This window comes from Polypterus senegalus, chromosome 12 (genome assembly GCF_016835505.1).
Source record: "Polypterus senegalus isolate Bchr_013 chromosome 12, ASM1683550v1, whole genome shotgun sequence".
NCBI lineage: Eukaryota > Metazoa > Chordata > Cladistia > Polypteriformes > Polypteridae > Polypterus > Polypterus senegalus.
Window position 1 is genome coordinate 26140951 of NC_053165.1, and position 23869 is coordinate 26164819.

Here is a 23869-nt window from a genome sequence, read left to right on the forward strand (position 1 = left end):
GCCTTGCTTCACGCCTTCCTGCTGGTGACTTCTGTCTTTTCGTTTACTCCACTGCTTCAAGGCTGACATTGTTGGCTTTCCTTACTTCCTCACGTCTCCCTCCTCATGACTCCTGCCTTTTCTTTTACTCCAACACTTCAAGGCTGTCATTGTTGGGCTTCCTTACTTGCTCATGTACGTCTCCCTGGTGCTGACTTCTGCTTTTCATTCCCTGCTCCAATGCTTCTCACCTTCCTTCGTACTTTCTTTCTCAACGGGTGCAAGTTTACCCCGAATAACATGTCTATTCCGGTGATCAATGTCGATCACAATTTCACCGACTCGTACCCAGTGGTTTCCATGCCCTGAGATTGCGCCTGCCTCTTCCATTCTTTCTCTTACTTATTGCATGGCCGTATCAGTCTCAGCCTTGATATCCGCAGAGACGTTGTGTCTTATGTACTGAATGACGGGACAGGTTCAAGGTGTGGACTGATGATGTTACAGGAGATAATTATACTACACAGGACCACTAGAGCAGTGAAATGCTTAAGCTGTCAACCTATTGTTCTGCATGTGAACTGATAGCTGCCGCGGAATTGTTTCGTTGTCACTTTCAAGTGTATAGAAATGGGGAAATATTTTACACCTTTCGACAACCAGGAATACCTGTTAAACATCTTAGATTCACGGGTAGCGATTTGGGTAGTGGACACTTTGACGTTTATGAATGTTTCAACTCTGACAACGTAGGCACAAAGTTATCAATGAAACCTGTTGTATCTTTACAACGGTTGACAAACGCAGAATGTAACTTGAACACAACACATCCTCCAAATACGAACCTGATTGAAAGAAATAACAATAATCAAATCCTTGATGACAGCAACACTCATAACAGTGACAAAACAATTACATTGACAATCGTGTTACGTTATTTTTAAAATGTTTCCCATTTTTTCGAAGCGTGGGTATTTTGCTAGATGTTAATAAAAGCCTTTGAAACTTATGAACTGCTTGTAATTATACTTCAGTATACCATTGAAACATCTGGCAAAAAAATCTAAAAACACTGAAGCAGCAAACGTTATGAAAACCAATACTTTTGTCATTCTCAAAACCTTTGGCCACGACTGTACACAGAGAATTTTTCCCATTCAATAGAATTACCTCGTGAGACACACAGCTCTCCATTGGTATCCCTTTCTCACACTTAATGATGAGACAGGTAAGGTTTCATTCTGGGGCGCATATGCAGTCAGCGTTATTAATAAAAGCAGATGTTTCAATAACCATCATCTTATTAGCTTGGAAAATCTGGTTCATATCTCCTCTGGCTGTTACAAACTAACTGCTTCGGTGACCAAGTGACCTGCCTTCACCACAGCGCCACGACTCCACATTTTCACTATCTGTGGAATGTGAATGCTGCTTGTGAGCAGGCGCTCTTATCTCCCTTATGTTCCCATCCCTGACTGAACAACTTTTTTCATCTCAGGGAGCTCTTCCACATATGTCCACATATGGGACAAACATGTAAAGCAAGAAAAACTGGACACTAGCATTGATAGATAGATAGATAGATAGATAGATAGATAGATAGATAGATAGATAGATAGATAGATAGATAGATAGATATGAAAGGCACTATATGATAGATAGATAGATAGATAGATAGATAGATAGATAGATAGATAGATACTTTATTAATCCCAAGGGGAAATTCACATACTCCAGCAGCAACATACTGATAAAAATAAACAATATTAAATTAAACAGTAATAAAAATGCAGGTAAAACAGACAATAACAATATATAATGTTAACATTTATGCCCCCGGGTGGAACTGAAGGTTTGCATAGTGTCGGAGAGGAACGATCTCCTCAGTCTGTCAGTGGAGCAGGACAGTGACAGCAGTCTGTCGCTGAAGCTGCACCTCTGTCTGGAGATGATCCTGTTCAGTGGATGCAGTGGATTCTTTATGATTGACAGGAGTCTGCTCAGCGCCTGTCACTCTGCCACGGATGTCAAACTGTCCAGCTTCATTCTTACAATAGAGTCTGCCTTTCTCACCAGTTTGTCCAGGCGTGAGGTGTCCTTCTTCTTTATGCTGCCTCCCCAGCACACCGCCGCGTAGAAGAGGGCACTCGCCACAACCGTCTGGTAGAACATCTGCAGCATCTTACTGCAGATGTTGAAGGACGCCATCCTTCTAAGGCAGTATAGTCGGCTCTGTCCTCTCTTGCACAGAGCATCAGTATTGGCAGTCCAGTCCAATTTGTCATCCAGCTGCACTCCCAGGTATTTATAGGTCTGCACCCTCTGCACACAGTCACCTCTGATGATCACGGGGTCCGTGAAGGGCCTGGTCCTCCTAAAATCCACCACCAGCTCCTTGGTTTTGCTGGTGTTCAGGTGTATTGAGAGCACATATGTGGTGCAGTCCATTTGTCTAGGTGGAGCACTGGGAACATGGCATTGAGATTGTGTATGGAGCAGAAATGAAATTTAACAATCAAACAGAAGGGGCACATGGCAACAGGATTGAATTATTTACAGTAGACATGCATAATGTCTAGCTCAAAGTGCTTTACAAACAGTAGAACAATTTTAAATTAAATAAATAGCAGAAGGGTTCCTAACAGAATTAAGCCTACATTAAATTACTGTTAATTATAGGCTGTTTCAAAGCCTTTATAGTTACAAAAGTCAGAATTCGATTTCATTGCATAGACAACAGGTTTGGCACCAAGGCAGAATCATTCTAAAAAGAATAAAAATGAGCACATATGATTTAAAGAATTGTCTGGCTCATCGCAGAAATTGTGCTAAGTAAAAAATATAATGTGGCAGCCTCTTTAGAGACAAACTTGAGCACAAAGCACAGAGAGCAGGCATGTTAGAAAGAGAACATTCAACATATACTCCAGGGACTGAAAAGTTGGGCGTATGTAGTGGGTGAGTGGCAAAGTTCCTTTATCCAGATAAAGAAGAGGACAGATGACATAGGGATGGTATCAGTCTGAAAGATGGAATGCAGTACAAACCATAAAGATGGCACAAACACATTTTTCCTGGCATAAAGACAAAAAGATAATATGGAAAAAACATTGGAAGTGTTGTGTGTTGCAGTACATTTGACTAAGTAAATTTAGCACGTTGCAAAGACATTGTGTTGAGTTCAAAAATATAATGCAGACGTCTCTATATACGAAATAAAGTGGGAACCTAGCATACACACCATGTACACCATCAAGACAGTATCCAGCATGCATTATGAAGGCACTGAAAGCATTGTGAGGCACAGCAAATGTGTTTGGCGCAAAGACAGAATGCTGCCGCCACTGTTGAGAAAGAAGCGGGCATTGAGAACATTGTGTAGGAGAGTCCATTCATCTAATTAAAGGTGTTAACATGTGCCTTAGAGATTTAGTGTGGCACATGAACAGAATGAAACAGTCTGTATAAAGACAGAGGTTGGCATGAATGGCCCAAAAAAAACATCCAGCGGGCACTCTAGGAACATCAAGTGGGCACATAACACGAAAAGCATTCTGTGATACAGACACTTTGTCTGGCACAAATGAGGAGCGGCAACAGTTTCCATACAAACAAAAGGGGGCACGTAGCATAGGGAGCATGTCTGAAACAAAGAGACGATCCAGCAGGTACTCTACTAACAAAAAAAAAAGCAGATATGTAACACCAAGGACATGTGTCGACTTAAGGAAGTGGGCAAACGGCTTAGGGATTGTGCTGGCAGAAAGAGTGCTGACAGAAGCAAGACAGAACACTTCATTTCAGTGGCACCATTAAAATTTCTCTAAAGGCTTCTACTGTTTAGTGGGTACTACAAGCAGCTTAGGTATGGGAAAAAAAAAAGAATGAAAACAACAGAAGGTGCCAAGTTGTTTCAAGATAAGGCCTGGCCATCCATCACTCGGTACTACTGTGTTTGGGTGGGTTTCTTAGCTCTACTGGAAATCATTTCTCTCCTAGACATTTAACACATCAGTTTTTAACGTTGACTGCTTCAGTTGCAGCATTAAAGTAGACATAACATAGTAATTCTGAACAATATGACATCTTTTAACACTTATTTGAAAGGTTAAGTTATAGGTTGTCTCAGCATGTATGTGTAATCGATGGATATGTGTACTTCTACAGTATGTGCGTATTGGGTGTATCACCTGAGGTTTCTGACGGGAATTCTGTGGTGTTTATAGTGCCATCCATGGTGGATCTATCTACAATACTTAGCTAAAACAAACATTTTAATCTCTATATATATAAAATCCAATGTCTGTCTGTCTGCTTTTCACGAGAGAACTACTTTACGCATTTAGATTGGGTTTTGTTCTAGAATTTGCTTGAACATTCCAGTTGATTTTGCGACTTCTTTCATCTCTCTATGTATCATAGTTCGCTTGCGGTACCGATTAATTTATGCGAATCCGAGAGACACGCAACAGAGCAGGGACCTCCTCACTCACGCACCAGCCTCAGCCTTACCTCCGCTTAGCTAGCAAACAACTTAACGCAGTTAGATCAGGTTTTTTTCTAGAATTTGCTTGAACATTCTGGTTGATTTTGTGACTTTCATCACACTAAGAATCATAGTTTGCTTGCAGGAGCGATATGTTCTTGCTAATCCGATACAGAGGCTGTGGGCCGAGGGGAGTGCCCCCCTCATTGTCCTGTTTCACTACTATGTGGGTAGAGCCACAGGGGATGGCTAGTAAGAATTAAATAACAACCTCACACTGGACAAGAAAACAAATGCCAAGTAAATATTATTGCATAATTTGCTCTAATATGTGCATATTTTTATGAAGCAGATTGATTGAGATTTAAGAGTATGAGGAATGGTAGGAGAAGAATAACAAAGTCGTATTAAGAGCAGGTGAAGTGGTGTTCGGTAGAATGATAGGAAAGACACCAACTAAGGACAAAGAGAAGGTTGAGGTGGAACAGAGACGTGCAGAATGCAATAAAGACTAAGAAAAATGTAAATAAGACCTATAACCAGTCATGGAGGGACAAGGCACAGAAATGTATAGGTGAACAAACAAGGAGGCTAAGAGGGCTGTGGAAAGAGTCAAAGGCACAAGCTTTGGAGAAGGAACATGGGAGAGAAAATGGTTTGTAGAATAGTGAAGGGTAGGAACAAGGCTGGGAAGGATTTTAGTCAAATAAAGCAGATGAAAGGTGAGCAAGGTGTGGTCTTGAGTGAGCACGATAGGATCAAGAATAGATGGAAATGGTACTTTGAAAAACTGTTGAATAAAGAAAACCCAAGTGAAGAGTTTGGAGATGGAGTTCTAAATGAAGGGCCGATACCAAAGAATAAGGAGGGAGGACGTAAAGGAGGCACTGAAAAGAATGAAGAATAGCAACAGGACCGGATGAAATATCAGCAGACGTGTGGAAGAGTTTAGGGGAGGAGGAAGTAGATGTGTTGTGGCTTCAAATGCAGGTGAGAACACCCAGAGTAGAGGAATATTCTGATTGTAGCCATTTATAATGTGGGGGGAGACATTCAGGATTGTGGAATCTATAGATGGATAAAACCAATGGTGCACACAATGAAAATTTGGGAAAGGGTTATATAGAGAGAAGGTTTAGGGTTAGACACCCCTGTTGTGGAGGAGCAGTTTGGGTTATTGCCAGGGAAAGGAACGAGTGATGCAGTTTCTGCATTGAGACAGCTGATTGAGAAGCATTGAGAAAACAGAAAGGTTTTCATATGGGGTCTACTGATTTAGAGAAGGCTTATGATGGAGTGCTATGTGAAGATGTTTGGAGGTGCACGAGAGAGATAAGTATTGTCCAGGATATATATGAGGGAGTAAGGACTTGGGTTAGAAGCAGTGTTGGCATGACAGACAAGATCCCAGTTACAGTAGGTCTGCACCAGGGATCTTCTTGAAGTCTGTATCTCTTTGATTTGGTTGTGGATGTGTTGACTTGTAGGGTAAACAGCCAAAACCCCTAGTTACAGGGCTTTTGCTAGTAACAGCCTGTTGTGTAATGCCAGAAAGGAGGAAAGCGGAGAGGATGTTGGAATAATGGAGAAGGGCTTTGGAAAACAGCAGATTGAAGATAAATAGGAAGAAGACAGAGTATCTGAACTTTAAGGATGATCAGGTGGCCTGCAGGGAGGGCTATTGAAAGGATCAGTGGTAGCCCAAGATGGACAATTAAATGCAGAGATAACCCACAAAGTGCAGTGTGGATGAACAATTGGAAGAAGGTATCAGAAGTATTGTGTGATCATAGGTTGTAAGACCAGTAATTATGTATGGAACTGAGACATGGACAGTAAAAGGAGCGTATGAGCATGTGTGTGGCAGAAATGAAAATGTTGTGATGGATGTGTGGAGTTACAAAAAAAAAAAAAAAGGATAAAATAAGAAATGAGAAAATTAGAGGTACAAAAAATTGAAAATACAGGAAAGTAAACTGAAGTGGTATGGACATGTGATGAGGACAGGTAATAAGTATGTGGGCAAGAGTGATGGGAGTGGAGATGCAGGAGAAAAGAAAGCGAGAGGGGCCAAAGTGAAGATGGATGGACAAAGTGAAAACAGAACTTGATGTTGGGTGGTGTAGGAGCGAGCTGTATGGAGAAGACTGATCAGTGACAATGACCCCACGTGGAAAGTGGGGAAACATAAAGAGGACGAAGTTTGCATGTAATGTAGCCTTAAAAACGAGACAAATTCTTAACAACTATTTTGCATGACTATAAATTTACCAAGTGTAGATGAGCTCACTGTAACTCTAAATTGGATTATGTGGGTTTAGAAATATAATGTGTTTTGTAAAGATAAAATGGGTAACTATGAAATAAGTGCATATATACTTAGGGTGTAATGTAATGAACTCTAATGTTGTCTTAACCTTAGCCATTAAAAAAATCCAGTATAAATAACAAAACAGAGAGAATAGTGCACATGCACCCAATAAAACGCGCTACTCAGTTCCATCTTCAACAAAAAGACCAGATTAATAACGTTTCTGAGCAGAATCTCTAACTCTTAATAAGTAGTCATCGCTTCAATAACCGAAAGGCGGTTCTTCTGACTTCAGCTGCCGTTAGAAAGATTATATGAGAAAGAGTTCGCAGCACAGCACAGCACAATACAAACGGAAATTTTACATTTCTGTGAAGAGTCAGTTATATCTTTCTGAACAGTTTCACAAAAACACGTCTCTGTAAAAGTCGAAGCAAGCTTTCTTAGTGCGAAGGTGCTGCATGCCATTCAAGTGTTGCTTGCGGTCTCAGTTTGCCTGTGTCCGTATGCAGCTCCCGAAAGCAAAGAGAAAAGATTCCTTAAACTCAAAAACTAGGCTCACAATTACCTTAAACACACAATTACATAATTTACACGTGCTTCCGAAAGTGTTTTTTTTTTTTTTTTTTCAGTTTCCTATAAATACTGACAATAAACATTCACATTGGCAATACAATGCCCAACAACCAAACCAATGCAGCCGTCTTTATCCGGAAGTGGGTGGGAAGTGAAGTAGAAAACTCTATTTCCCAGCTTGCTCTACGCCATCGAAACTTCCGACGGATATAGCGAGCGACAAACATGGCGTTGACCGGCAGGTTTTACAATTTGTTCTTTAAGAGGACCTCTGTATTCACCCTCTCTATTGTAGTGGGGACGGTACTTTTCGAGCGTGTCTTCGACCAGGCTGCAGATGGGCTTTTTGAACAGCTGAACCGTGGGGTAAGTAGTATAGGCGAAAGATACACGCTTGAAAATGACCTTGTCGCAAGGACAGAGAAGGAAACGCTGTCGATGTTTTTATATGACTGGTGGCCTACGGTAGAGTCGATTATCAACGTCCCGTCTTTCTATGCTTATATATTTACGTTACGAATTATTTTGTCAACATTTTTCTATATACTCTTGGACGAATGACGCGATATTTGCCGGTTTAAGAATACATAAATGTTACTTTATTTGGCCCCGGGGTTGGCATTTTATAGAAGATCAATTAACAAATAAGTAAATATTATCATATGAAACAGTAAACCCCATTTCAGATATATACCAGAATAACTTGGAAAGAAAGAAAACATTTGACTTGTTAGTCACAGTCACAGTGAGGCTTTAATATTTAAAGGAGGCGTTTGTTGACACACTTAAGCTAAATAATTCTTTGGCTGAAAGTCCACAGTGTTGGTGTGTCAGAGAGAGGATGTGCAACTTTGTTCATAATGGCACTCAGTTTTGTTTTCAGTCTGTGGCAGTGTGGTGTATCAGGACCTCGGGACTTCCCAAGGTTGTGAGTTCACATCCCACCATTGACACTGTGCGACCACAAGCAAGTCACTTCACCTGCCTGTGCTCCAATTAGAAAAAAAACAAAGGCAACCAGTTGGATCTCCGCCGTCGGCCAAATAATACAAGTGGTAATATTACCTCCAGAGTTTCTAGAGTGTGACCCATAACTGAGCCTACCTTTTTAAAGAACTTGTTGATTTGGTGGGCTTCTGTTGAAGTGGATTAGATTGGATTAGATCACACTGGCCGTCACAGAGTTTTGGGATATTTAAAGGATGTCACTTCCCACATTAGAGGAACACAGACTCCCTATATAGTTCCTTTGTGTTATGAGACCCAGCCTACCATGCATATGGAACCCCAATGTACTTGTCATCTACTCCCTGTGTAAAGACTAGACATAGAGGCTCTTTGGTGTGGAGGAACTGAATTACCAGCATCTTGATTTTGCTGATGTTAAGCTGCAGAACATCCTTTTTGCACCAAGAAGCAAAGTTCTCCACCTAACTCCTATGCTCTGTTTCATCCCTTTTATCAATACACTCCATAAGTACAGAATCATCTGAGGATTTCTACAAGTGATATGAACTCCTGTTATATTTATACATGTAGTCTGAGGTGTACAGAGTTAGGAGAAAGGCAGACAGGCCTGTTCCTTGTGGTGCTCTCTCAGTCCTTGAGCCTCACAAACCGATGTCTGCTGGACAGATTCTCCATTATCCAGGTCCCCACAGGCTCATCCACCTGTATATCTCTGAGCTTCCTCCTTAAAGCAGGGATCCCCAGCTCTGGTCTGCTTTTCAATCTAACCCTTTTCTTAATTGGTGACCCGTTTTTGCTGGTAATTAACTTCTTTTCAATTAATTTTAATGTATTTGCTCTTGAAGACTCAGACCCCTTAATGGTTTCTTTTTCTGTTATTGGCAGTTAAACAATAATGAGATACAAAACATGACCAACGAGCTGTGTCCCACATACAGTACAATATCTGAAAATAGGAATACTGCACCCAAAAACATTTTTTATATGCTACTTAACCCCCCTGTATTTTGTAATGGTGGCCAAAAATAATTTTTAATCTCATTTCCATGCAGAATGGAGACAGAGGTTTTACAAAGGTACTTTTGTCCAACAATCCACTTGTCTGTTATCCAGTTTCTTGCTCTAGTTATACAAAATTAGTTTTTTTTTTTTTTTGGTTAAATATTGTTATAGAGTAGTTGTGTCCAAAATTATCACTACATAAGCAAGAAACCTAAAGAATTGTGGCATTAACGTTTTGAGCTGAAAACCTGCCTCTACCTGTCATTCATTGGTCAAGACTCCTGTCTTCAGCTCAAAAACTCCAGAGGCAACTTGTAAAAGATGGCAGGGTGTCCCCACAGTGGCATTTATGTTAGGTAGAATGCCCAGAGGGGACTGGGCGGTCTCGTGGCCTGGAACCCCTGCAGATTTTATTTTATTTTTTTTCTCCAGCCATCTGGAGTTTTTTTTTCTGACCTCCCTGGCCATCGGAACTTACTCTTTTTCTATGTTAATTAATGTTGTCTTATTTTAATTTATTTTGTCTTTTATTTTTCTTCATTATATAAAGCACTTTGAGCTACGTTTTTGTATGAAAATGTGCTATATAAATAAATGTTGTTGTTGTTCTGATGCCCATCAGGCCTTCTGCTTTCTGACAACTGCTGCTTGACCAAAACCTTGAACAGGGAAAGCATCCATAAAAAGTGAATGAATCACAGGACATTTATTTTAATCCCGTGTTCATTTTAAACATTTACATTGAGAAGCGTTCTTTGTACTGCTTAACAAACAGTGATATTTAAGTAAAAATATAATAATTTTGGAAAAAATGAATGCTTGTAAATAACAATACGCACATTAATGTATCTCCTGTTATTAAGAAGTGGCCTTTGAATTGCCTAACATAAAAGATGTAATAAAAAGTAGTGATTTTGGAAAACCATCATTTGTACAGATTTGTACTCGCATTATGCACATGACGATACTAACCCTGGGAACCTGGTTACTGTCACTTTCTGTTCAAATGCTTTATTGCATCACTCTGCGTGTGTTTGTGTACTTCTTGTTTTGAATGAGGGTAAATCGTAAAGTACAGACAAATTGAAAATGACACGGTAACCACAATAGATAGCAGTTGTCACAGTACCATTTATACATGATATGTTGTGTATAGTTTGAACACACACACACAGTGTAGAGCTCCGCCGTTAGTCTAGGTGAAAATGAACGTACACGCTCCACTGCATTATTGCACCATTGTTAAACAAAGCAATGTTGTGAGATTTCTTTCAGCAGCAAGAGTGAAGCCTGCTGAAATTCCCCAAAGGATGTTGGCTCAATACGGAAATGAAAACACCATGACTCAATGAAAAGTTTATGAGCGGGTAGAGAGGTTTAAAGCAGGAAGAACAAGTGTAACCAACCAAGCTTGATCTGGCTGACCATCAACATCGCACACACAGGCCCACATCGACATGGCGAATGCCTTCACCAGAGAAGGCTGACAGATTACGTTGTTCGCTGTTGCTGCAGATTTGGATGTCAGCTGTGGATCTGCACGTGATTTAGTGTGTGATGACTTAGAGTACCACAAAAGTTTGGGTATGATGGGTACCCAAATAGCCTTCTGGTCTGCCCATGCCAACATCCTACATTAAATTTCAGCAGGTCCCCCAAGCCCAAAGTAATCTGACTTTGGTGTATTGTTCAGCGATGGTGCAATCCCATAGCGGAGCGTCCATGTACATTTGACCTTGGCTTCAGATAGACCAGCGGTGGGCAGCGTCGGTCCTGGAGAGCCTCAGTGGCTGCAGGTTTCTTAATGAGAAGTCAATTATCGCTAGTGAAGCACTTATTGCTCAAGTGACATTTTGATGCTTCATTTCAGTGGTCTCGCTTGTTAAGGTTCCCCACCCTTAATTGCTTGTTTCCATTTATTTCTCTGTGTGTTCATCATACACTGTTTGATTTTAATAAAACACTTAATAGAAAATGTGACAGACTGAAATTATCCTTTTTAGGCTTCAAATCATTTGGATGATATATCCTACAATATAAGACCTTACATTGCAAAGCAACAAGCCATCGAATTAAATAAGGTCTGAGATGGCAAGGATTGGTTTCTAATTAAGCAGTTGGGTTGGAATGAAAACCTGTAGCCACTGCGGCTCCTGAGGACCGACACTGCCCAGCCTGAGCTAGACCAATGGCAAAGTGCTGCACTGTGTGTGTTCAAACTACCCATAAGCCATCATGAACATGTTGCATTATGTCAGCTTCTATCCATTGCAGTTACTGCATAGTTTTCAAATTGACTTTACTTTTTGATTTACCCTTGTAATTTGTTAAAGCACTCAGTTTCCTAGCTGCATTAAATATTTTTAATATTTTACAATTTTTATCTTTTCAGAAATTATGGAAGCACATCAAGCACAATTATGAAAATCCACAGGAATAAGAAAAGGGAGAGCAAGAGAAGACTGTGCAGATCCAGATTCTGTGGAACTTGGGACAAAGTTGGAGTGCAAAGTATTGACGATGTCTTTTAGCACCAACACACCCAGAACTGTATGCACCTTGGGACTGATGTTCAAGAGAGGTTCCTAGACATTTGTTTCTCCTCTACAATTTCCAGTCATTTTTTTGTGTCAGTTGTGCTAGTCCATTATTTGAGAAATGAATAAATCAACCTAAATGGCCTGTACTTGATTAAGTGTTCGGCTTTGTGTTAATACTGCAAGGGTATCCTTCAGAAGTATGCAAAGGGGGGCCTGCCTTAACTCTGGTGAGCCGGAAAGTGCTAGGTGCCAAATATTGGCCGTAAGCTGTGATTGCAGCCACTCAAAGAAAACCATTAATTACTTGTGCAAGGGCAGCATAGTGCAGATAACCTCAGCTTTTGTATTTTACTATTTAATAAAGCATGCATTTTTTTCTCCCCAGTATTATGACATTTAAATTTACCAGGCTATGCTTTTAGTGTGTGACTAAGGTTCATTTTAATGCAAGTTTTGATCAAACACAGACCTGCATCTGTAATATGAATATGGGACAGAAGGGTTTTTTTTTGTTTTGTTTCAGGTTTTATATTTAAAATATACAGTACAGGACAAAAGTTTGGACACACCTTCTCATTCAATGTGTTTTCTTTATTTTCATGGTAGATTCTCACTGAAGGCATCAAAACTATGAATGAACACATGTGGAGTTATGTACTTAACAAAAAAAGGTGAAATAACTGAAAACATGTTTTATATTCTAGTTTCCTCAAAATAGCCACCCTTTGCTCTGATTACTGCTTTGCACACTCTTGACATTCTCTCGATGAGCTTCAACAGGTAGTCACCTGAAATGGTTTTCACTTCACAGGTGTGCCTTATCAGGGTTATTTAGTGGAATTTCTTGCTTTATCAATGGGGTTGGGAACAGCAGTTGTGTTGTGCAGAAGTCAGGTGACTACACAGCCGACAGCCCTACTGGACAACTGTTAAAATTCATATTATGGCAAGAACCAAGCAGCTAACTAAAGAAAAACGAGTGGCCATCATTACTTTAAGAAATGAAGGTCAGTCAGTCTGGAAAACTGCAAAAACTTTAATTGTGTCCCCAAGTGGAGTCGCAAAAACCATCAAGCACTACAACGAAACTGGCACACATGAGGACCGACCCAGGAAAGGAAGACCAAGAGTAACCTCTGCTTCTGAAGACAAGTTCATCCGAGTCACCAGCCTCAGAAATCGCAAGTTATCAGCAACTCGGATCAGAGACCAGAAATTGAAGGCACACTGAACCAGCATGGCTACCACAGCATCCTGCAGCGACACGCCATCTCATCCGGTTTGCGTTTAGTTGGACGATCATTTATTTTTCAACAGGACAATGACCCCAAACACACCTCCAGGCTGTGTAAGGGCTATTTGACCAAGAAGGAGAGTGATGGAGTGCTGTAAATAGTCATGAAAATAAAGAAAACACATTGAATGAGGAGGTGTGTCCAAACTTTTGGCCTGTACTGTAGCTGTTCAGAATAAATCGGTAAATTAGCTGCACTGGTGTGGGATTAATCTGATTGAGTGTAGTTGAGGTGTTGGTGAATGTAAACTGAGAGACCTAGTTAGAGCTGCTGTTCACAGTTTGTATAATCTTCATGCACAGTCTTTTTAATTTTAACACCGGTGGTCTTTAGCCTATTGGACGAATGATGAGTAGACTCTCCTAAACACCGTATTCTGTCGACAGTGTGGCTGAATATCGGTGACGTTATAATAAAGAGTTTCCTTGTTAAATATCACTGGGTTTTTCTCAAAGGGTTTAAGGATTAAAAACCTATTGGGGCATTATTTTATTATAATTGAAGATAATGAGTATTGAACTTCATGAAGGAGCAAATGTTTACCTGTGGGTGGAGAGTATTGATTTCTGTGAGCTGATTTTAGGCTTTTTTTTTTTCTTTTTTCATTCCAAGTAACATTATTTCCAGACAGCAGATTTGTTGTGTTTGTTAACCGCATCACTTCTCAAAATGATGTGTCCCTCAGGAATTGTGTTCTCCATAGATGGACTGAGTTCAACACTAGGAAATGCACAGTGGAAAGGTCATTGTTGTTATAGTGCTGCACAAAAGAGGACAAAAGTCAATCACGACACAGATCACAGTAGCCATACAACATACACTCCATGTCAAGCTCTGATGAGGAAAACCCCTTTGGGATTTGTCAGGATGAATACAGCTACGGGTGATAGGATACCTTCTCTTTCTCCTTCTCTTTCTCTCCGTCTTTGTCTTTTAGCTGTGGTGCACTTGATGCTCTGGCCCTCATCATCTGTGTTGAAGTGTGCAGACGTTTGGAGAGTACAAGAACAACAACAACATTTATTTATATAGCACATTTTCATACAAACAGTAGCTCAAAGTGCTTTACATATTAAAGAATAGAAAAATGAAAGACACAATTATAAAACAAAATAAATCAACATTAACATCGAATAAGAGTAAGGTTCAATGGCCAGGGGGGACAGAAAAAACAAAAAAACTCCAGACGGCTGGAGAAAAAAAAAAAATAAATAAATAAAATCTGTAGGGAGAAGAAGCCCTCCAAGAAGATGGAGGGCTGCAATTTAAAAGGTGCATTTCAGCAGTTCTGGTGTTCCAGTGTGTCTAGTAGATGAGGGGTTCTCAAATGTTGTTATATGTGCTGACACTTTTTATAACTTTCAAGACCAAGTTCTTTTGGTACAATAAACCAATCGGTGTTTGCTAGAAACCATTGGTGGAAAACTGTCTTAAGTGTTTCTCCTAGCAGAGCCCAAGAAATATGTTATCCCAGACTAACAACGGTATACTAAGGAAAACAAGTAATGATAAGGATAAGCAAACAGTGCAACATAATAGTAATAAATAGGAATGAAAAACATTGTACACCGTATGAAAGTATAATATTTCGCAAGCAGGCTGTGTAATATGAGTGCAAAGTTAATTTAGTTCCCAGTGCCATATTGAGTATTGCTTGAGCTTTATGGCTGCCTACAAGTTCTTTCCCGTTACTGTAGCTGATGTTCTGTCTTTTGATTGTCCTCCTCACGTTCTGTTTCCCAACATAAGGAAGTCGCTCTGCCGGTGCCCGTTGTGGCCCGTGCCATCGTCAAACTGGCTGAGATGATATTTCAGGGTGAGTTTCTGAGTCACTGCTTTCAAAGCCAGGAAGGCCATAACTGTTTCTGAGACAAGAAAAAGCAGGAATATCAGGTGAACAGCCCTCTCCAGGGGCAAGATGACAACCTCTTCATCGGTTTGGAAAAACAGCAGGAGGGGCAGCTGGAAGAATACAGTGAGAAGCCAGAAAGTGGCCAGTTCTGGAACCTATAGCAAGATGCAACAGGAGAGATGAAAGGTTCTTAGACTCAAATGAGATAAATAAACGGGCAACGATGAAATAAATAATCGTGAAAAAGTGTAGCAGAACATACAAATTGTGAAAACACGGATAAAAGCTGCCTAACTGCAGTGAAATACACCTAATCAGTTATTTTTATCGGTTGTTGTGGCTATGTCAAATTGAATTATTGCAGTTTTCAAAATGGCCTACTTTTTGGACCAAATTATAAATATGGAAAGTCATTGTGAAACCGTGCGGCTATCTAAAGGTTTAAACGTCGGTCACACAATTGGCAACAAACTACTGGGGCCGTTACTTTGATTGTGGTCTTCATTGAAGCTTATGACCTGACACGTTCTAAAAACATGAACAATTTTCACACATGCAATTTTTGTTTAGATTTTATCTGAGGACCACAGGGGGACATGTTTCACTAGTAAATAAATACTATGTTAGTATAATTAAATGTGTCACTAAATATGGTTTTGCTGCCAGTTTCTATATACATTTATTGGACCGGGGGGGCAATGTCGGGCCTGGAGAGCTGCGGTGGCTGCAGGTTTTCATTCCAACCCAATTGCTTAATTAAAAACCAATCCTTGCCATCTCAGACTTTTTTTTTTTTAATTTTATGGCTTGTTAGTCTGCAATGTAAGGTTCTTATATCGTAGATTTTTTGCTTTCCAAGAATATCATCAAAATGATTTTCAGTCTGTCACATTTTCTATTAAGTGTTTAATAAATCAAACAGTGCATGATGAACACACAGAGGTGTAAATCGAAACAAGCGAGATGGTGAGCTGCAGGCTGCTTTGTCATTTACATCTTATTGCTAATAAGGAGCCATTAAAACACTGAATGCAGCTGTTTAAGATTGAAATAAGCAATTAAAGGTGGGGAACCTTAACAAGTGAGACCACTAAAATGAAGCATCAAAATGTCACTTAAGCAATAAGTGCTTCATCACTAGTAACTGACTTCTCATTGAGAAGCTGGGGTGGAACAAAAACCTGCAGCCACTGTGGCCCTCCTGGGCCGACATTGCCCACCCCTGTTTTGGACCACTTATTTATTTCAGTGATTACTCAAGCAGCACAAACTACGCCTTGAAATGAAAGCTGTCATTTTTACCCATTTCTCGGGCTACGGTTTTTTGATTGGTGAATTGTCAGTAGAGAGGACATAAACCTTCAGCCATCAAGAGCCACATTTACTGCAGATACAGTTGTGCTTGAAAGTTTGTGAACCCTTTAAAATTTTCTATATTTCTGCATAAATATGACCTAAAACATCATCAGATTTTCACTCAAGTCCTAAAAGTAGATAAAGAGAAACCAGTTAAACAAATGAGACAAAAATATTATACTTGGTCATTTATTTATTAAGGAAAATGATCGAATATTACATATTTGTGAGTGGCAAAAGTATGTGAACCTTTGCTTTCAGTATCTGGTGTGACCCCTCTTTGCAGCAATAACTGCAACTAAACGTTTCCGGTAACTTTTGATCATTCCTGCACACTGGCTTGGAGGAATTTTAGCCCATTCCTCCGTACAGAACAGCTTCAACTCTGGGATGTTGGTGTGTTTCCTCACATTAACTGCTCATTTCAGGTCCTTCCACAACATTTCGATTGGATTAAGGTCAGGACTTTGATTTGGCCATTCCAAAACATGAACTTTATTCTTCTTTAACCATTCTTTGGTAGAACGACTTGTGTGCTTAGGGTGGTTGTCTTGCTGCATGACCCACCTTCTCTTGAGATTCAGTTCATGGACAGATGTCCTGACATTTTCCTTTAGAATTCTCTGATATAATTCAGAATTCATTGTTCCATCAATGAAGGCAAGCCGTCCTGGCCCAGATGCAGCAAAACAGGCCCAAACCATGATACTACCACCACCATGTTTCACAGATGGGATAAGGTTCTTATGCTGGAATGCAGTGTTTTCCTTTCTCCAAACATAACGCTTTTCATTTAAACCAAAAGTTCTATTTTGGTCTAATCCGTCCACAAAACATTCTTCCAATAGCCTTCTGGTTTGTCCACGTGATCTTTAGCAAACTGCAGATGAGCAGCAATGTTTTTTTTGGAGAGCAGTGGCTTTCTCCTTGCAACCCTGCCATACACACCATTGTTGTTCAGTGTTCTCCTGATTGTGGACTCATGAACATCAACATTAGCCAATGTGAGAGAGGCCTTCAGTTGCTTAGAAGTTACCCTGGGGTCCTTTGTGACCACGCCGACTATTACACGCCTTGCTCTTGGAGTGATCTTTGTTGGTCAACCACTCCTGGAGAGGGTAACAATGGTCTTGAATTTCCTCCATTTGTACACAATCTGTCTGACTGTGGATTGGTGGAGTCCAAACTCTTTAGAGATGGTTTTGCAACCTTTTCCAGCCTGATGAGCATCAACAACTCTTTTTGTGAGGTCCTCAGAAATCTCCTTTGTTCATGCCATGATACACTTCAACAAACATGTGTTGTGAAGAGCAGACTTTGATAGATCCTGTTCTTTAAATACCACAGGGTGCCTACTCACACCTGATTGGCATCCCATTGATTGAAAACACCTGACACCTCACCTTCAAACTAACTGCTAATCCTAGAGGTTCACATACTTTTGCCACTCACAAATATGTAATATTTGATTTTTTTCCTTAATAAATAAATGACCAAGTATAATATTTTTGTCCCATTTGTTTAACTGGTTTCTCTTTATCTACTTTTAGGACTTGAGTGAAAACCTGATGATGTTTTAGGTCATATTTATGCAGAAATACAGAAAATTCTAAAGGGTTCACAAACTTTCAAGCACAACTGTACTCGCAATGATGACTTCTGACCTTCTTGTATTAGAGTCTCTGCTGTTTGTAGTAAATCGGTGCACTCGTATCTACCAGGCACAGCCACAACTCTGAGCAACCGTTTCACTGGGGATTTACCAATCAAAAAACAGTATGTGCTAGAGCCCACCCTCTCAACCTTGATGGGTGAATATGACAAGTCATTATTTACATCTGGATAGGCATGTTAAGAAAATGGATGGAAGAACTGATTAATTGTCATATTTCACAATTCATTTATTTATTTGTGTATTTTGTCTGAAATGTCAGAAGGCTTCACCTTCAGGGTGACAGAGTGCTCTATCAAGGATGATTCCCTGTGTTGATCCTGTCATTAATTAAAATAATTTGAGGAGGACACGGATTATGTGGGAAATGTGATTAAAATGGCTAAACAAATGTACACACTATAGTGTGTATTATATTGATTGTATTTTATATTGATATATCAACATTAAACCATTTAGGTTTGTTCTCATTGGCATCTCTGGAAGTGATTATACACAACACCAAACTGTGGCCTTTAGGAGCAGAATAGGACCTTAAATCCCCAGGCTTGGCTCCATGGAGTCGTTTAGCCAGGCTAAGCCCCTCCAAATCATGTTGAGTTCCCACACCCATCCACTGTTACTGGTAGAATTTTTGCGAGTGTATAAGACCAGGTCCCTCAGACACTCTTCAAAGTGCTGCTTCAGAGCAATGCCATGGCGGGATCTATTTTTGGTTCTCTTTTCACGTGAAGGTTCCAGACCTTTATTTATTTAGATTGATAACAGGCTCCATAAGTAACCATGGCTAGATGATAACAGATTTATGAAATACCAGTGGGCTCCTGATATTAAAAGATCTCCTCCAGCATACAGTAACACAGACTAAGCTCAGGTGTTCCTGATCTGTTGGTATCTGCTAGGTAGCCTATAGATTTCAAGGCTTTCTTATTTATTCACATATTAGGAACCTTTTCAAGGCCCAAAGAAATTATTTCAAGTGCAAAGAACCCTTCACATAATAAAATGGTTCTGTGTCAATCGCTGGTTCGGCAGGAAACCACAGAACCCAGTAAAGTCCATTTTAGATCCTGTGTTTTTTAATATTTCAGACGTGCCCTTTTAACGTTGGTCTGGAGCTGGGGCTGCTAACCCCCCAAAGTTTATGGTTTCTGACTTTTTTTTTGTAACCCTGGCACAACAGTTATGATGAACGGTTTTCTAAAAGAAGGTTACCTTTTCCTGCAGGTTCCCTATATAGCCGAGGTAAAGCCGCAGTAGCTCAGTTGAGGTGATGACCACCATTCCCATAATAAGCAGAACCTGGTAGTAGCCGGCCAGCAGGGGTAACTGCAACCCAAAACGGGACAAAGAGAAGGTCACGCAGGCGCAGGACCGGGAGGTGCCACCTCCAACACGCCTGTCTCAACTTAACAATCTACTTAAAAAAAACATTTTATTAGCGTAAAGTTCTACTTGTACGTCGAATTTAGAAAATGTGAAGTTCATATCGCACCTTTCATGACTGAGCTGAAAGCGTTTCCGATGCATCTTACTGTCACACTCATTCCAGCTCCGACTGCGCCAATAGGCTAGCCCGACTTACCTTCAGCTCCAGCATCAGAACTTCAGAGAGCCACCAGAAGGGAAAATAGAAGACGTTGAAATAGAGCAGCATCTGCAGGGGTAGGTGGGACACCATCTGGTGAGCTAGGAGGAAGAACAGAACCAAAGGAGCTGAATGTCCGAAGTCGGGCTGAGCAGCTTAGCAGCGCTGCACCCGTCCGCCGGCGTCACTCACTCACCTGAGTTAAAAGCCACAGCTCGGTCGCCGCTGTCCCGCGTCTTGTTGTGGGTGAAGAGAGCCCCGCTCAGCTTTAGAAGACGGAGCTGCAAGCCAGCCGGGATCGGACCGCGAGGCGCTGCGTACATGGCGTCTCTCAAGTGACTGAGGACAGATAGCCGTCTGCTGCAAATCGGATTAAATGGTAGGGGGTGGCGACGATGCTACGCGGACTTGTTCTTAAGTACCGCTGTTAATGCACATTATACTCTATCATTCATCTACATGAAATTGAAAAATAATGTGTACATTATTGTATCTGTTGTATTTGGAAAGTGTAAACATAACAGCCTACATTAACAAATAACATCTTTTCCTATCCTGACGCGCTAGGGGAGTGGACGCCTGCTCTTACAGCATGAGGCACGAGGTAGGAACTGCATGGTAGGTGGAATGAGGTGCGATTCGACTCTACATCTCTGAAGCTGCGTTGGTTTTACCTTAAGAGCGAGGTGAGTTTTGTAGAAATTACATTTTCGATAGTGGCACAGGAAGCCCCTTAGCTGAGTCATAGTACCTTTTTTAATTTTATCACCTAGGAAGTCTGCACCATGCATTTATCCACCCACCATCCATTTTCTAAGCCCATTATCCAGCTTCTCCTTCCTTCACGTCAACTATCCTGTCACCGGGACGCCGGGAGGGGCGGGGACTGAAATGGGCGGAGTCAGACGCCACACCCTTCCCCTCTTCAGCAAACCTCTACTCGCAGGACTAAAGCGGAATATGGAAGGAATCTTCAGCATGGGCAGGGTCTAATGTTGCTGGAGTCTAATTCAGGCCTCGCCCACACATCGGAATGAGGGAGGCGAAACTTTAGGTTTGTATTTACAGTAGAGTCTTGCTTATCCTACCTTCGCTTATCCAACATTCCGTATTATCCGAAGTCCCACCGCAAAAGAAAAAAAAAAAACATCAATCGACAACAAGAACTGCAAGTTGCGAGCGTGACTGTAGTCTTTTTTTTGTTGCTCCCGACTCTACCGCACCTAATTACAGTGGAACCTCGGTTTTCAAGAATAACTCGTTTTGGAAATGTGCTAGTAGTCCAAAACACTCGTACAGTATATCAATGCGAATTTCCCCATAAGAAATAATGGAAACTCAGATGATTCATTCCACAACCCAAAACTATTCATATAAAAATGATTAATACAAAATATAAAGTAAAAATACATAAAGCAAATTAAGCTGCACTTTACCTTTGAAAAGAATCATGGCTGGTGTGAGTGAGTTTCTAAACTCTTGTAGGATTTCACCCAACGGGACGACACGCAGAAGAGCGTCCCAAAGCAATCGCAGTCTCCCACCGCTGTAGCAGTTCGCCATAAAAGCGAATCCAAAAAGATGCTATAAGTGCCTGCCGTCGATGGGTGATACAAGGACCAAGGACCATTATAAATGCACAGGGCACAGTGCTACTTTCCCCCCATCCCTGCCTGACGGCTGTGTCTGCGTATAGGAGAATGGCAGATCCCACTACAGCGCTGTTGCTGTTTCAAGCTTAATAAAGCTGATGTTGCTAAAGTACTGAAACTCTGCTTCGGGTTTTCGGGTGCAAGACGGGGACTCGCACGTCACAGCACAAACACACACACACAGTCACAATGCTGTAGTAAACGCTCGTACGGATGTTGACTATATGAGTGACGGAGTTAAGGCTCTAGAAACTGCAATTAATTACATTGAGCAACAAGAAGAAGCTACAGGAATCGACATATGATGCTGCAAAGATGGCGAGACTTGACAGCGAAGAAATGGCACTCGTCTGGAAAGCAGACTATGATCAAAAATGTCTTTAAATCATCACAGGACTGAAGTTTACAGTACATACTGTATTTAACTCCAGACAATTCTGTAAGTTCCTTTTTTCAGTTAATTTATTCAGTTGTTTTGTTGTAAAACATGATTATTAGGTTCGTAATGTGTAAAATTATAACATAGTTTGACGTTTAATAGGCTCTTTCTTAACACCTGCCATTATCCAACATTTTCGCTTATCCGACGTTCTGTCGGCCCGTTTATGTCGGATAAGCGAGACTCTACTGTATTTAATCCACCCTCGTAGTGTGAAGCAAGTACGCTTAGGGGACACCTGCAGCACTTCAGTCATGTAATCAATATAACTCTGGGAGCAAGAGGTGGTGCTGTTGCTTGCCTGATTTCCTCCTTCATCAGCAGTTCAGAATGAATGACCTCACTTCCTCAGCCCCCACCATAAAATCACAAAGGCCACTGAAATTGGGCGTTGAGTTTGGACTCGCATCTGAGGAAGACAGAGCTCCAACTCTTTATTGTTGCTGTGGCATTTTTACACCTGTAAAAATGAGTTATAAGAATTGAATTTATGTGTTATTATGTGTAACGAAACATGTAAATACCAAAACGGCAACATAATCACAGTAGGAAAGGTCTGTTGTGTGTTCAGTGCTATGCAGTACCTATGTAGTACCTAAGCAAATTTAGTACATGCGCTTCGTATGGCATGTTTTGCACACAGGCACTGCTCAAGCTGATGTCAAAAGAGTTCTTTGTGATATTTTTTCTGTTTCTTGCACATGACAGAGTAGAGTGACGATCAACACTGCCCATTGTGTAATGGCAGGCGCCAGGCATGGTGAATTCCATGTTTCTCCTGACGCAAACATCAGCCATTGCTCAGGGGGCAGACCTCTTTCTTGTCCTTCCACTTGATTGTGATCATCTTGCCTTTTTACCACGCTGCAGCTTGATGTGTTTATGCGACAGTAGTCACCAGGCATGTCATGGTGGTACAGTCTTACAGTGCTCTGTGCATCAGTTTTCCTTTGAAGTAAAATTTCAAGCAGTTCATACGAAGAACAGAGACAGTCCATCATTATATGGCAACCCTGGTCAAGCAAACGGTCCGCCAGCAACACTGTATTGATTGTACCTGCCATCCCACTGGGTCCCTCTACTGGTGTAAAGTATCTGGGCTTGCTTTGCACACACAGTATGTAATAATAATTCTTTGTATTTATATAGCACTTTGTCTCACTACTCAGGTTAAGGGCCTTGCTCAAGGGTCCAACAGAGCAGAGTCCCTTTTGGCATTTACGGGATTCAAACCGGCAACCTTCCGATTGCCAGCGCAGGTCCTTAGCCTCAGAGCCACCACTTCACCGATACCAAATCATTCCTGTTTGGATTAGATGTACTGTATCCATGACCACCTTCACTTGCAGCCCATAAGACTTTTACCGATACTTATGTCACAATCGAGAAAATACACCTTCTGCATATTTTTTGATGATCGCCTGATACACATCCCATAATTTCTGCAGTTTTGCTGCTGGGAGATTGCCTTATTAGTGAAATGCGGGTATTTAAAAAATGGGTGCCTGCAGCAATCAGCTTGTGGACCAGAACCATCTCTGGACTAGTTTACAACAACAACAACATTTATTTATATAGCACATATTCATACAAAAAAAATGTAGCTCAAAGTGCTTTACAAAATGAAGAATAGAAAAATAGAAGACACAATAAAAAATAAAAATAAGTCAACATTAATTAACATAGAATAAGTAAGGTCCGATGGCCAGGGTGGACAGAAAAAAACAACAAAAAAAAGAAACTCCAGATGGCTGGAAGAAAAAAAATAAAATCTGCAGGGATTCCAAACCATGAGACCACCCAGTCCCCTCTGGGCTATCTACCTAACATAAATGAAACAGTCTTCTTTGTATTTAGGGTTCTCATGGAAGGACTTGATGATGATGGTCACGTAGACTTCTGGCTTTCAGCCCATCAATGTTGGAGCATCATGATGCTTTGAGTAGGTGGTGGTGGCGCAGAAGAAACAGAAGAGAGTTTACCTACTATACCCTATAGTACCAGGAGACTGAAAAACACCCACGTGGCGTCTGAAGTGACTGCGATAAGCAAATGGCTTACTGCGACTTTTCTGTCACGAGTCAGCATAGTGGTTCATTTCACCAAGTATTTCCTCCACCAGACTACCAACGACAAATTGTTAATAGTCCAG

General features: G+C 40.9%; 2 protein-coding genes across 2 annotated transcripts; one reads left to right on the top strand and one right to left on the bottom strand.

The window, feature by feature from the left end:
* Window positions 1-7494: 7494 nt before the first annotated feature.
* Window positions 7495-12014, top strand: LOC120541065 (cytochrome b-c1 complex subunit 9). Its single transcript, XM_039772339.1, has 2 exons — window positions 7495-7718; window positions 11716-12014. Exons 1-2 carry the CDS (start codon window positions 7578-7580, stop codon window positions 11761-11763), a joined length of 189 nt encoding a protein of 62 aa, XP_039628273.1. The 5' UTR covers window positions 7495-7577; the 3' UTR covers window positions 11764-12014.
* Window positions 12015-14336: 2322 nt separating this feature from the next.
* zgc:112294 (transmembrane protein 17A) lies at window positions 14337-20115 on the bottom strand. The gene is made up of 4 exons (XM_039771989.1): window positions 19823-20115; window positions 19624-19727; window positions 19254-19367; window positions 14337-15165 (listed from the first exon to the last, which is right to left on the bottom strand). Exons 1-4 carry the CDS (start codon window positions 19947-19949, stop codon window positions 14884-14886), a joined length of 627 nt encoding a protein of 208 aa, XP_039627923.1. The 5' UTR covers window positions 19950-20115; the 3' UTR covers window positions 14337-14883.
* Window positions 20116-23869: the final 3754 nt, after the last annotated feature.

Coding starts and splice junctions, on each gene's coding strand:
- zgc:112294 (XM_039771989.1), bottom strand. CDS start 19,949: ATGTACGCAGCGCCTCGCGGTCCGATCCCGGCTGGCTTGCAGCTCCGT. Junction 19,368..19,623: donor TTCTGATGCTGGAGCTGAAG/GTAAGTCGGGCT, acceptor TTTGGGTTGCAG/TTACCCCTGCTGGCCGGCTA. Junction 15,166..19,253: donor TAGGGAACCTGCAGGAAAAG/GTAACCTTCTTT, acceptor ATCTTGCTATAG/GTTCCAGAACTGGCCACTTT.
- LOC120541065 (XM_039772339.1), top strand. CDS start 7,578: ATGGCGTTGACCGGCAGGTTTTACAATTTGTTCTTTAAGAGGACCTCT. Junction 7,719..11,715: donor TTGAACAGCTGAACCGTGGG/GTAAGTAGTATA, acceptor TTATCTTTTCAG/AAATTATGGAAGCACATCAA.